Source organism: Mobula hypostoma, chromosome 9 (assembly GCF_963921235.1).
Source record: "Mobula hypostoma chromosome 9, sMobHyp1.1, whole genome shotgun sequence".
Taxonomy (NCBI): domain Eukaryota; kingdom Metazoa; phylum Chordata; class Chondrichthyes; order Myliobatiformes; family Myliobatidae; genus Mobula; species Mobula hypostoma.
Window position 1 is genome coordinate 103,537,433 of NC_086105.1, and position 14,051 is coordinate 103,551,483.

Sequence of the window (14,051 nt, forward strand, 5' to 3'; positions counted from 1 at the left end):
CGACAAGGTGTCTCCTTCGATCTTGTTGGAGGCTAGTGCAGAAATTGCATGGGCCATGGCAGAAATATTTAAAATGTTCTTAGTCACGGGTGAGGTGCCAGAGGACTGGAGGATAGCAAATGTTGTTCAAGAAAGGCTCTGAGAATAAGTCAGGAAGTTACAGGCGAGTGAGTTTGATGTTAGTCATGGGTAAATCATTGGGAGTTCAAAGGGACTGGATATAAGTATTTGGTTTGACGAGACCTGATTTTGGATAGTCATCATGGTTAGGGTGGTACTCGGTTGTGTCTAACCAATTTTTTAAGAACTTTTTTTTGAGGCAGTTACCAGGAAGTTTGAGGTAGTTTTGATATTGTGGCTCAGACTTGGTGTTTTTTCTCTTAGGTTTGTAGAGTTGTTTTGGGGAACAGTGTGGGGAGTTGAGGGTCAGGTTAGGGTTTAGAGATGAGGATAAGGGAGAGTTAGATGTTGGACAGTAAATAAAGAGCTGGGGGCAGCAGTCCAGGTCAGAGTGCTCCACAGTCAAAGGTCGGTGGTCCCAGAGGTTGCATCGACAGGCGCTGAGGAGACAAGTGATCCCCAGCTTGGAGGTCGGTGTGGGTAGGAGTCACAGGGGCCATAGGTTTAAGCTGAAAGGTGACATAATTAAGGAGGGAGCTTCTTCGCTCAGGGTGGTGTGAGTGGGAACGAGCTGCCAGCAGAAATGGTGAATGTGAGTTCAATTTCAACGTTTAAGAGAAGTTTGGATAGATATGTGGATGAGAGAGGAATGGAGGGTTATGGTCTGGATATGGGTAGATGGGACTAGATGGAAAGAGATTGGCATGGACTAGATGGGCTGAAGGCCCTGTTTCTGTGTTGTGGTATTTTATAACCCTTAAACCTTTCGCTGATAGGTTGTGGATATCGGATCACTTGCAAAATTCCCTCCAATTGATGACGGCAAATCCCTTATTTCTGTCTTAATGGATAAAGCAGTTTGCTGCTCTCTGAAAGGAGCAATAAATCATTTTATTTTTCTTGAACTCAAAGGAAACTACAGGAAATTGTTTTAAAGGAATCTCTGGAGGGTTTTCTAACAACCTTATAACTGGAATCCACATGCCAGCAGCTGTTTGGCTGGAGCAGGAACTTCAGGCTTCAACTGTTCTGTCATAACAAATGAATAGAGAAATAAGGGGGCTGATAGACTGTTTCTAGTGGGGGAGTAGATGGCAGATCATCAGGTCAAACCGTACTGGTTATAAACAGCCAATGTATGTGCAGCCTTGCATTCAAACAAGCGTTTGCGAAATCTGTAGGATGGATTGCCAAATGAGCTGCTGTGAGTCTGTGGGCATCTCTTTCCACGTGAGAACTCAGTTTGCAGCAATATCATTGCATCTTGTAAAGAGATTTGCTTGAGTTGTATTTCCAGGCAGCTGCATTTCTGACTGTGAACCATTCTGGTTACAGACAGTTTCTGTTATGTCTCTAAGCAGCTACATGATGTCCAATGCCAGTGCCTTGCACCCTTCTCCATAACCAACAGCACCTCCCCACCAGTGTCTTGTCAGACCAGACAGTAGTTACTGATGACTGGAGATGATGTACGTTTGCAAATAATAAATGAGGGTCAGTCTATGGCCGCCTCTTATGCCAAGATGATGTCATCCTCAGAGTGGAGGATCAGCACCTTGTATTCTATCTGGGTATCCTCCAACCTGATGGCATGAATATTGATTTCTCCTTTTGGAGATATATATACACACTGAACTGCTACCGCAATCACTGCTGCAGATCTTTAGTCTCCAAGCCTATCCCCTAAATCTTCCATTCTTGGGGATCCAGTGTTTTAACATTTCACTATCTACCCACACCTGAAATCCAACTCCTTCACTTCTCTGTTGTATTTAACATCCAGCTCTTTCCCCAGAATCCTCTCTTCAGCTGCAGGAGGTTTAGGGGGGTCACTGCTGCTATATTTTCCCCTTGAATGAGCTGAGGAATTTTCTTTCACAAACATGCCCCCTCAAAAGCCTTTCTCATTACTATTTTTCTGGTGCATTGCAACCTATTCAAATTTTAGGGCCCGACAGATTGGAAGTACTGGTTTCAAATTAAATACAAAAGGCTTATTTTTAGAAAGTCTTCACAAGATTTAAAATCTGTACTGACAAAAATTATGGTGTTTCATTAATTTATGCAGCAAATGTTCGTGACATAAATATAATTTAAAGATGAGCACTCCTTTGTCTTCACTGCCTCCCACCATGACATCTAGCAGGCAAACAAAATGTGAGTTTCCTTGTCCCAAAGAAGCAGGTTCCTTCCAGTAGAACGGAACAGAATAGTGTGTCTGGAGGAAGTAATCCAGCGGGTCTTCCCCACAGCTTACATATGGTTGCTTTGCTAATCTGTGACCTCTGTGATACTGTGCTTGTGGGTTTTGAGGATGTGTTTGTCATTGATGTAGTTCCTACTTGCTCTGTACAAAAGCCAACATGGTTGCGTAATGGTTCATGCAATGCTTTACATCACCAGTGATTAGGGTACATTTCCCACTACAGTTTGTAAGGAGTTTGTATGTTCTCCCCATGTCTGTGTGGGTTTCCTGTCACACCCCAAAGACGTACAGGTTTGTGTTAGTAAGCTATGGGCATGCTATGTTGGCAGGAAGCATGACGACACTTGTGTGTCAATGCAAGGAGCATTCGTAATAAGGTGGATGAATTGAAAGTGCAGATTGTTATTAATGATTTTGATATAGTTGGGATCTCAGAGACATGGCTCCAGGGTGACCAGGGATGGGAGCTCAACGTTCAGGGATATTCAATATTCAGGAGGGATAGACATGAAGGAAGGGGAGGTGGGGTGGCGTTGCTGGTTAAAGAAGAGATTAACGCAATAGAAAGGAAGGACATAAGCCGGGAAGATGTGGAATCGATATGGGTAGAGCTGCGTAACACTAAGGGGCAGAAGACGCTGGTGGGAGTTGTGTACAGGCCACCTAACAGTAGTAGTGAGGTCGGAGATGGTATTAAACAGGAAATTAGAAATGTGTGCAATAAAGGAACAGCAGTTATAATGGGTGACTTCAATCTACATGTAGATTGGGTGAACCAAATTGGTAAAGGTGCTGAGGAAGAGGATTTCTTGGACTGTATGCGGGATGGTTTTTTGAACCAACATGTCGAGGAACCAACTAGAGAGCAGGCTATTCTGGACTGGGTTTTGAGCAATGAGGAAGGGTTAATTAGCGATCTTGTCGTGAGAGGCCCCTTGGGTAAGAGTGATCATAATATGGTGGAATTCTTCACTAAGATGGAGAGTGACATAGTTAATTCAGAAACAAAGGTTCTGAACTTAAAGAGGGGTAACTTTGAAGGTATGAGACATGAATTAGCTAAGATAGACTGACAAATGACACTTAAAGGATTGACGGTGGATATGCAATGGCAAGCATTTAAAGGTTGCATGGATGAACTACAACAATTGTTCATCCCAGTTTGGCAAAAGAATAAATCAAGGAAGGTAGTGCACCCGTGGCTGACAAGGGAAATTAGGGATAGTATCAATTCCAAAGAAGAAGCATACAAATTAGCCAGAGAAAGTGGCTCACCTGAGGACTGGGAGAAATTCAGAGTTCAGCAGAGGAGGACAAAGGGCTTAATTAGGAAGGGGAAAAAAGATTATGAGAGAAAACTGGCAGGGAACATAAAAACGGACTGTAAAAGCTTTTATAGATATGTAAAAAGGAAAAGACTGGTAAAGACAAATGTAGGTCCCCTGCAGACAGAAACAGGTGAATTGATTATGGGGAGCAAGGACGTGGCAGACCAATTGAATAATTACTTTGGTTCTGTCTTCACTAAGGAGGACATAAATAATCTTCCAGAAATAGTAGGGGACAGGGGGTCCAGTGAGATGGAGGAACTGAACGAAATACATGTTAGTAGGGAAGTGGTGTTAGGTAAATTGAAGGGATTGAAGGCAGATAAATCCCCAGGGCCAGATGGTCTGCATCCTAGAGTGCTTAAGGAAGTAACCCAAGAAATAGTGGATGCATTAGTGATAATTTTTCAAAACTCGTTAGATTCTGGACTAATTCCTGAGGATTGGAGGGTGGCTAATATAACTCCACTTTTTAAAAAAGGAGGGAGAGAGAAACCGGGGAATTATAGACCGGTTAGCCTAACGTAGGTGGTGGGGAAACTGCTGGAGTCAGTTATCAAGGATGTGATAACAGCATATTTGGAAAGCGGTGAAATGATCGGACAAAGTCAGCATGGAAGGAAAATCATGTCTGATGAATCTCATAGAATTTTTTGAGGATGTAACTAGTGGAGTGGATAGGGGAGAAGCAGTGGATGTGGTATATTTGGATTTTCAAAAGGCTTTTGACAAGGTCCCACACAGGAGATTAGTGTGCAAACTTAAAGCACACGGTATTGGTGTGGGTGGAGAATTGGTTAGCAGACAGGAAGCAAAGAGTGGGAATAAACGGGACCTTTTCCGAATGGCAGGCGGTGACTAGTGGGGTACCGCAAGGCTCAGTGCTGGGACCCCAGTTGTTTACAATATATATTAATGACTTGGATGAGGGAATTAAATGCAGCATCTCCAAGTTTGCGGATGACACGAAGCTGGGTGGCAGTGTTAGCTGTGAGGAGGATACTAAGAGGATGCAGGGTGACTTGGATAGGTTGGGTGAGTGGGCAAATTCATGGCAGATGCAATTTAATGTGGATAAATGTGAAGTTATCCACTTTGGTGGCAAAAATAGGAAAACAGATTATTATCTGAATGGTGGCCGATTAGGAAAAGGGGAGGTGCAATGAGACCTGGGTGTCATTATACACCAGTCATTGAAAGTGGGCATGCAGGTACAGCAGGCGGTGAAAAAGGTGAATGGTATGCTGGCATTTATAGCGAGAGGATTCGAGTACAGGAGCAGGGAGGTACTACTGCAGTTGTACAAGGCCTTGGTGAGACCACACCTGGAGTATTGTTTGCAGTTTTGGTCCCCTAATCTGAGGAAAGACATCCTTGCCATAGTGGGAGTACAAAGAAGGTTCACCAGATTGATTCCTGGGATGGCAGGACTTTGATATGAAGAAAGACTGGATGAACTGGGCTTGTACTCGTTGGAATTTAGAAGATTGAGGGGGGATCTGATTGAAACGTATAAGATCCTAAAGGGATTGGACAGGCTAGATGCAGGAAGATTGTTCCCGATGTTGGGGAAGTCCAGAACGAGGGGCCACAGTTTGAGGATAGAGGGGAAGCCTTTTAGGACCGAGATTAGGAAAAACTTCTTCACACAGAGAGTGGTGAATCTGTGGAATTCTCTGCCACAGGAAACAGTTGAGGCCAGTTCATTGGCTATATTTAAGAGGGAGTTAGATATGGCCCTTGTGGCTACGGGGGTCAGGGGCTATGGAGGGAAGGCTGGGGCGGGGTTCTGAGTTGGATGATCAGCCATGATCATAATAAATGACGGTGCAGGCTCGAAGGGCCGAATGGCCTACTCCTGCACCTATTTTCTATGTTTCTATGTTTCTATGACACTTGTGGGCTGCTCCCAGCATGTCTTTGGACGCAAATGGCACTTCACTGTATCTTTTGATGCACGTGTAACAAAGCTAACCTAATCTAACCATACCTAATCACAAATGTATACCTAATAATTTGTGAGACGTAACTCGCTGCCCAGCTTGTCAAGTTGCACTTGAGCTAGATCACCATCGTGAACTGCCACTGTCCTCCTCCTGGTATGGGTTTTGTCTCACAGCTAATGTTAGCCAACAAATAATAACATCTTGTAAAACTTTAAAGATTTTCTGTTGCCTAACTCAAAGAACTCTGCTTTGTACTATCAAAAAGATATTGGGAATGTGATTTGTGATAAGGCTGGGCAGTGGGACTGATGACTTCAGTGGATAGTATAGGCCAATGGTTCCCAACCTTAATGCCATGGAGCCTTACCATTAAACAAGGGGTCCGTGGACCACAGGTTGGGAACCCCTGATTTGGGGCGTGTCCAGCAAGCACTGAAGGATATCTTTCTGATGGAACGGAGTAGATGGGCAGGGGAGGTGGGGCTTTGTGAACATGGTCACCTGCAGCACGTGCATGTGCACTAGCCCATATCTGCATAAGTGAGCAATGTAGAAGTGTTAAAGGGTCTGACCTCTTTGAGTGTTTGTGTTGACCCTCTATTCTGAGGCCAGCTCAATACCTGTAGATGATGCATGGTTAGGAGCGACAACCTTTCACTATTGGCGTGATCCATTATTTGAAGATTAATCTCCAATCTAAAGCCAGAGACTTCAGGGGAGCTGCAGACATTTTCCCCATGGCTCTCTGATTCATCTAAATATATAATTGGTGTGGAGGTGAAGTTGATTCGGGAATATTCAACTAGTGGGTTGTTGTTGCAGATGTGGGCAGAATAATGGCAAATAGAGTTTAATCCAAGCAAGTGTGAAGTGTTGCACTTTAGGAGGTCTGATGTAAGGAGAAAGTGTACTGTTAATGGCAGAACCTTTAACAGCATTGGTGTACAAAAGAAACCTGGAATCTAAATCCATAGCTCCCTGAAAGTGTACACACAAGTGGACAGGCAGGCAAAGAAGGCATATAACATGTTTGTCTTCATTAGTAGGGGCATTGAATATGAGAGTAAAGGAGTCATGTTGTATCTATGTAAAACACTCTTTCGGCTACACTTGGAGTATTGTGTACAACTCTTGTTACCCCACTACAGGCAGAATGTGGAAACCTGGGAAAGGGTACAGTTACATATTGTCACCTCATTGGACTTGACAGAGTCTAGAGACAGAGTTTGAATCCCACCATGGCCACTAAGAGTTTTGAATTTAAAAAAATTAAATGTGTCATTAAAGATACCAGAAGAAACATGAAACAACTGTAAAAACGCATCTGACTCTCTGTTGTCCATCTGGGATTGAAATGGACTACTTTGGTCTGGCCAGTGTAACTCCAGATTCTCTGAAGATGATCATTCTTAAATAATTGCTCAGTTTGGCCAATTGCCCAACCACTATTTCCTAAGAGCGCTCAAATCTCAGAAGTAGTGTTCTCTGAAAGTCTTGAAGAGTGGCTGCTCAAGGAGGGTTGAGGCCACTTTTGGAATGGGCCAGTCAATGGGGGTTGGTGCTTAGTATCGTCTACCCTAGTTTTCAACCACATTTGCAGTATGGAGCCCAATAATGGATGGCTCAAGATGGAGGCGCATTCAGTCGCAGTGGCTACTTGGCTCCAACTAAAGGTGCAATTGTTTGTCCTTTACATCTTTCTTATAATCACAAGATACCGCTGGATATTAAGAAAGCAAGTACTACAAGTCTACCTCATTGCTGAGTTGTTAGATGAGCTCTGCAGCATGGGCTTATTGCATTCCGTGTTGTCATGTGCTACAGCTTACAGAGGAGGACGCTGTCAGAATCGGTGCGCAAGGAAACTGCACTGGTGTTCATGCAAGACGAAGGGCGAAACCCTATATTCCAGCTCTCCTGTTAATTCTACTTTCAAATGTTTGATCATTGGAAAATAAACCAGATTACTTGCGTCTGGGACTGAATCAGCACGAGATGGAGGATGGCTGCATGCTCATCCTGATGGACACGAGGCTCCAGGATACTATCCCTGAAGCGGCTATCCAGCTAGAGGGTTTCTTCTCTTTTATTGCCTGCAGAATTCCTGCGATGTCTGGCAATACCTGACGCCGTTGGCTCTCAACACCTCTCTCTAACTGGGCCGTGCATGACTTGACTGATAGGTCTCAGTCAGTCCATGATGGGAGAAACATTTCCAGTTCCATCATGCTGAGCAGTGATGCACCCAGGGCTGCATGCTTAGCCTGCTGCTGTTCAGACTGTTGATGCATCACGGCACTGCTAGTTCCAGTTTAAACTGAGTCAATGACACAGCATTGGCTGGGCTCATCAACAACAATGAGTGGGCTTACAGGGAGGAGGCAGAGCGGTTAGTAGAATGCTGCTATCACAACTTGAGTCTCAATGTGGACAAGACCCAAGAGATGATTATGGACATTAGGAAGGTGCAGGCTGACCAATCCTCAATGCACATACATGGCTCCTCCATGAGAGAGTTAGGAGTACCCAGTTTCTGGGATTGCAGATAATAGACAACCTCACTTGGTCCCTCAACACCATCTCTTTGGTCAAGAAAGCACAGCAGCATTTCCACTTCCTGAAGAGATTGAGGTGAGTGATGCTTGTTCTCCCCCCCCCCCCCCAATTCTAACCCATCGAGAGCGACCTCACCATCTAGTATGGAAATTGTAAGGTGTCTGACCACCACAAGTCATGACAGAGGATTGCGAGGCCTGCTGGGAGCATCATCGGAGTCTCTGTTCCATCCATCAGAGATATTTATCTGGAGTGCTGTGTACGCAGAACCCTTAGCATTGTTAATTACACTCCCATCTATCCAACAATCTCTTTGACTCTCTGTCATCAGGCAGGAGGGACTGTAACGTTAGGACAAAAACTGTTAGGATGAGATGTTGCTTTGGATTTCCATCATCTGCAGAATCTCTTTTGTAAAGTTGGGAAACAGCTTCTTCCCCCAGGCCGTAAGACTACTGAATTCCCTCCTGCTACCTGGGTCTCATCATGCATGAAGCGCCATATACTCTTTACTTTTTAACTTGCATTGTAATTGTACCTTATTACTTGTTAATTTACTAGTGGTAATGCTACATTTCGTTATGCGTGTGAGTTATATGTACTGTGTTGTTCACCTTGGTCCAGAGGAACATTGTTTCGTTTGTCAGTATATATATGTGGTTGAATGAAAATAAACTGAACTTGAATAATGTCATTTTCATTGTATGGGGATGAACACAATCACTGTCATTTAAACCCTTCCAATGTTCCCCTTCTCGACTTCTGACCCACTTTCCACCACCCCACTGTCTCTGTAAACGTTAGTTTTAGACTCCTGTTTTTGGCAAACCATATTGAAAATTGGCACTAATTTGGCATCGGGGCAAATCATTGTGCCGATCTAATGTTCCTAAAATGAGGAAAATTCAATTTCTGGACATTTGTAGAAGAGCATAGTCTGAAATTACTGAGGACTTTAAAATTGTGGGGTTTTTTTGCTTTCATTGAAAGCTTGCAAAATGTGAGTCAAAGTTACTGCTTCTGAACAAGGGAGCTATATTTAGCTATATTTAGTTTTGAATAAAATAGCAGCTGATCAGCAAGAATGTTCTGCTTTTTCCTGTTCCGAACATCAGCTCAGTTTGAGTTATGTTTAAAGTGGTCACATTTTGAAGCCTTATAATATCAGTAAATGTATGTAGTACGAAAAGGAAGCACAACGATTTAAATTTCCATTTTATTAGGCAGAAAACTTTATGCTGAGGCCGCTTCAGGAGTCCGGCACTTAAAGTGTCCTGAGACTTTCCCGCATGACCAGAGAAAGTTTCAGAATGGGTTTCTATTCATCCCCTATGAAAATAACAGGAATATCCAGATAAAATGCAAAGTTGCAATGGTGGAAAATGCTGGCAAAAAGCTGGTATGTTGGGATTGAGAAAATGGAGAAGTTTGAACTTAATTTACATGATTCATAAGAATCTTAAAGCCCTAGAGCTTCCAGTCCCAGGAGAGAGTCAAGCAGAAACAGAGGTGTTCATACAGATCAGATATTAATTAAGGTGGTTTTGATTCAAAATGAAAATTGCACAATCATTCTTGACGTTGGTGCATTAGAAAGAAATGTGTTAGTCCGAGTGTTATGTGGAAGTGAAACGAAACATCTCTAACCCAGTAACTATTGGCCCATAACACGCAACCCACTGATTTTTCCATTTATTCTGCAAGAATACTTTCTGAAGAGAGCTCTATCGGCCTTTGTAGCTGGGCCCTTAACCTTGCATTTACTTAACTTCAGTCATCCTTTTGGGAACTTCTGTATTAGTGAAACTCGTGCTTTGTGTTGCCAGGATTTTTTGACATTGATGTACGGTACTACATGAAGTAAGTGGATGAATTAGTGGGGTTGGTGTCTTGGCACTTTTGCTTCCTTTGTGAACAATGTTAATTTATGGAGTTGGGAGATTTCAGACCAAGACAGACTTCAATTATTTAATTGCTGTGCAGATGAAAATCATTCAAACTAGCTGGATGTTTCATTCTCCATTCAACAAGCAGTAAATCTGTATTGGGTTTAGAAATGGCCCAAGAATAACATCTGAGACCTTCCCACTAAAAAAGGGCTTTCTGTTACTCGGGTGATTTGTTTTACAGGAAATGTTTGCACTTCATAAGTTTAAACTAGCGTGTATGAAGGAGAGAATCAGGTCAGGCTGGTATAGAACTCGAAAGCTGAATCTTAAAAAGGAGGACTTGGTGTAATATGTGGTTTCCATGGGCAGAGATTGTCCCAGTGAACCAGATAAAAAGTTTGCTATCTGTACGTCAAGAGCAGGACTTTGTTAGCGGGTAACTCTTATCTAAACTAGTGGCAATCTGAGGTGGGGGAGGAACCCAGTACAGGCACAGTTCTTCTCCTGGTTCAGCTGTGCCCTTAAATTGCAGTACTAGGCCCTTTCTTTGGGCTTAAGACAGACCTCACTGCCTACCACCTCCTTGTTGGTCATCTACTCATAGCTGCAGGTTGAGCTGGGATGACAGCAGAATCTAAGAGGGTAATTGCCAGGCAATATAATACATCTATCCATACCCATTTTGTTATTCTGGGCAAGTTAAAGTTGAACCTTGTAACTGAGCTCAGACTGATCCAATAGTTGTGGAATTCCAAGGATTTTGGCTCCAAGCTCGGTACGGTGCAGAAATTCAAACCTGCCATTTGCACCTTCTCTCCGTGACCATGTGGGTTTCCTCTGGGTGCTCCGGTTTCCTCTGAGAGTCCAAAGATGTACCGGTTGGTAGGTTAATTGGTCATTGTAAATTGTTTCATGATTAGACTAGGATGGTTGCTGGTTGGGGTGGCTCGAAGGGCACTGTATCTAAATAAATAAACTGCAGCGCTCAAAGTGTTAATTCCCCACTCCCCACCCTCATCCCTCCTAGGCTTCTCCAGTCTTCCCACAGCTAAATGTTCTTTTTCAAGCTATCATCTCTGGGAGATCTAACAACTAGATTTATAAAAGCATAATATTTGGCAAAAGCACCACCACCTCCCTTGGGAGGTGTGTGTGGAAAGTTGGAGTTTATTTGAACGAATGCAATGTTTCGGTTTCTAGCAAATTATCTGCTGGCTTTAACCACTGTATTCTGATTGGTCAGAAGAGCTGGACATTAAAAAAATTATGTGCTGAATGAATAGAATTATTTAACTGTACTTGGAGGGATTGAGGTTGTGGCAGTTATTGCAATGCATATTGGACTGGAAAAAGTAAGTTTGTTCTGTGTGGTAACATCCAATGTACTGCTCAGGAGTGTAGAGGAGAGTTCTTACAATGACACAGATATTCATCTTGTGAGTGGAGAATTCTGTCCCAGGATGAAGCTATGTTTCTTTTGATATGCTTTTATTCTGTTATGAAGTATTAATGTAAAGATTGGTAACAGGAAGAGGTTAGTTAGCAAACACACAAAATGCTGGAGTAACTCAGCAGGTCAGACAGCATCTAAGGAAAGGAATAAAGTGACGACATTTTGGGCTGCACCACTTTATCAGGACTGATAACTGGCATAACGTTGTCCCGATGCAGGGTCTTGGCTCGCACTTCATTTGCTCTTGATTTCCAGCATCGGCAGAATCTCCTTGTGTAAACGACCAAATTCTATGTAGCTGAGTCATGGCAAGGCTTTGAGGAAGATAATAGGTCAGAAGAATTTTTGGGGAAACTCTGAATTATCAATAATCCGAATGCTTGTGTCATCAGTGCAATGATTATCCATGGTTACAATTAGAGCTGCAGAGAAATCGTATCTCACAGTCTGGCCCTGCAGAGCACTGATTTATTGCAGTGTTCTTGACCATGGAGTTGGAACATTGTAGGAATGTACTTTGTAAAACTCAACATTTGCCTGTGCTGTGTGTCTGGGAAGATGGCCCTTGACCTCTCCCAAGTTGGTTTCGATTGAAAAATCTGGTCTCGAGAGCTCTGCAACCAAACAATGGGGGGGGGGGGACGTGGGAGCCCTATCACTTCTAACGATAGGTGTTGAGAGCAATGGAAGTACATGGGAAGTCGTCAATACATCCTCCAGGTACTGCCAGCCCTCAGTAGTAGTCCTCACTCACTGTCTAATCTTCAGTATTCAAAGTATTTTATTATTAAAGTATGTATGTAGTACACAACCCTGAGGTTTGTCTGCCCACGGACAGCCACAAAACAAAAACTATGGAATCTGTTCAAAGAAAAACATCAAACCCCTGCCTCCCCCACGCACAAAAAAAATGCAGATAGCAAAAAAAACAAGCAAAAAACACAGAATATGAAACACCAACCCTTAAAGTTATCAAAAGAGTCCAGGCATATTCAGTTCAGTTCACTCTAGTGTTGTGTCGTTTGTTATCTGCAGGCTGCCCCAATCAAATTTGCACAAAATAGCAAAAAAAAATTACAAACTTTGCAATCATATGTTTGGATTCAGTTTGGTGAATAAACTGCAGAAGGCATGTGACAAAAAAGGCTTTATTTTAAAAACAGGAAGTTATTTAATTCCAGTTACTTCATAATGTAATTATATTTATCAGAATGCCCTGTACAGTTTAAATTAAATTATTTAATCTAGAAATGATTGAGTGAATTGCAACAAACTCGAGAAAAAATTGCTAAATTAGATCTCTCCTGTCTTCTGGGCAGTGTAGCTTTGTGTGGTGTGCGCAGCTTGTAGGGAAGCGGCCCCTGGATCAACCTCCTGCAGTGGGTGCGTTCAGGTTCATCCCATGCTGCTCATAGTCTTCACTCATTGTTGAGTAATGTATGAAACCCTCGTAGAATAGGGAACAAAGTTGAGGGTGAAATGCAAAGTACACACGAGGAGCAAGAAAGAAACTACTTGCTCATTTTCACACAAGGTTTTACCCGGGGGTGTTGAAAAACAAATCCTGTTTTTAAATTTGCACCATGTTACTAAACGCCTCTGTTCTTGTTCATATTGTGCCGGCTATGTATGCTGAAGTCTGAGACGCTGAAATATGAACAGAGCTTTCCTTTGCACCAACAGGTCTTGACTCTAAACCACAAAGATGTCTGATGAACGTCGAGATAGCTCGAGCAGCTTACAGAGGAAAAAGCCGCCTTGGCTTAAGCTGGAAATTCCTGCCAATCAGCCACCAGTGGAGGAGCCACCTTTGCCGGTATGAAGGCTCCTTTTGTATCTCCCTGATATATACTGTTAGATTACTTATTCCTATCAAAGACAAGGGAATAATTATTACTGATTATTTGACATAGACAGACAAGTCTTCTCTCTCACTGGTAGGGACTTCAGGAAGTTCTTTAGACTATCAGTGTGGTAAATTTCACTTAAATCAAAGCCAAGTGGGAGAGTAGTGATCTTTGTGACACCAACAAAATCCTGGCCCCCAGACCCTGTTGGGTGACTCCAAGACAAAAAATATTCCAGAATCGTATGTCTTTCCACGAGGCTTGAATTTATTGTAGATTGCATCAGAAAAAAATTGTAGAGAAATGGGCATCCTGTACTGATGTAATGATATGGGTCAGCCAACTTTCCATTTGAATAAGTAGTGTTCTGTTTTGTTGGCAAGCCTAGTGGCAATAGATGGCTACACGATACTAAAACTCAAGCAAAGCATTGGCACTTCTTGGGACAGAATTTAACTAGATTTGTTAGTGTAGAATCTTGTTTCCAAAACTTTGAGGTTACTTAAAAAAGATGTTAATAGTGAGTTTTTAAAATGTTGATAAAGATAGTATCGACAGTAGCAGTAAGAGGATTAAGATTATTGTTCCAGTAAAGAGGACTAGCCTGATTGACCTTTGATGCTGAGTCAAATCCTGGTGTGTGTATAACTTCCATCAGGGTCTTTTTACCCTTGCAGTTTCTTAATTCTACCCCAAAGTATTCTAC

General features: G+C 42.7%; 1 protein-coding gene across 5 annotated transcripts in view; it reads left to right on the forward strand.

Annotated features, from left to right (window-relative positions):
* rhbdf1a (rhomboid 5 homolog 1a (Drosophila)) overlaps positions 1 to 14,051 on the forward strand; it is a 387,291-nt gene that overhangs the window by 222,513 nt on the left and 150,727 nt on the right. For all 5 annotated transcript variants that reach the window (XM_063058802.1, XM_063058799.1, XM_063058803.1 and 2 more), the window contains one exon: positions 13,182 to 13,314. In XM_063058802.1, the coding sequence (XP_062914872.1) occupies positions 13,204 to 13,314 (111 nt within the window). In that variant the 5' untranslated portion in view covers positions 13,182 to 13,203. The remainder of the gene's footprint in view (positions 1 to 13,181; positions 13,315 to 14,051) is intronic.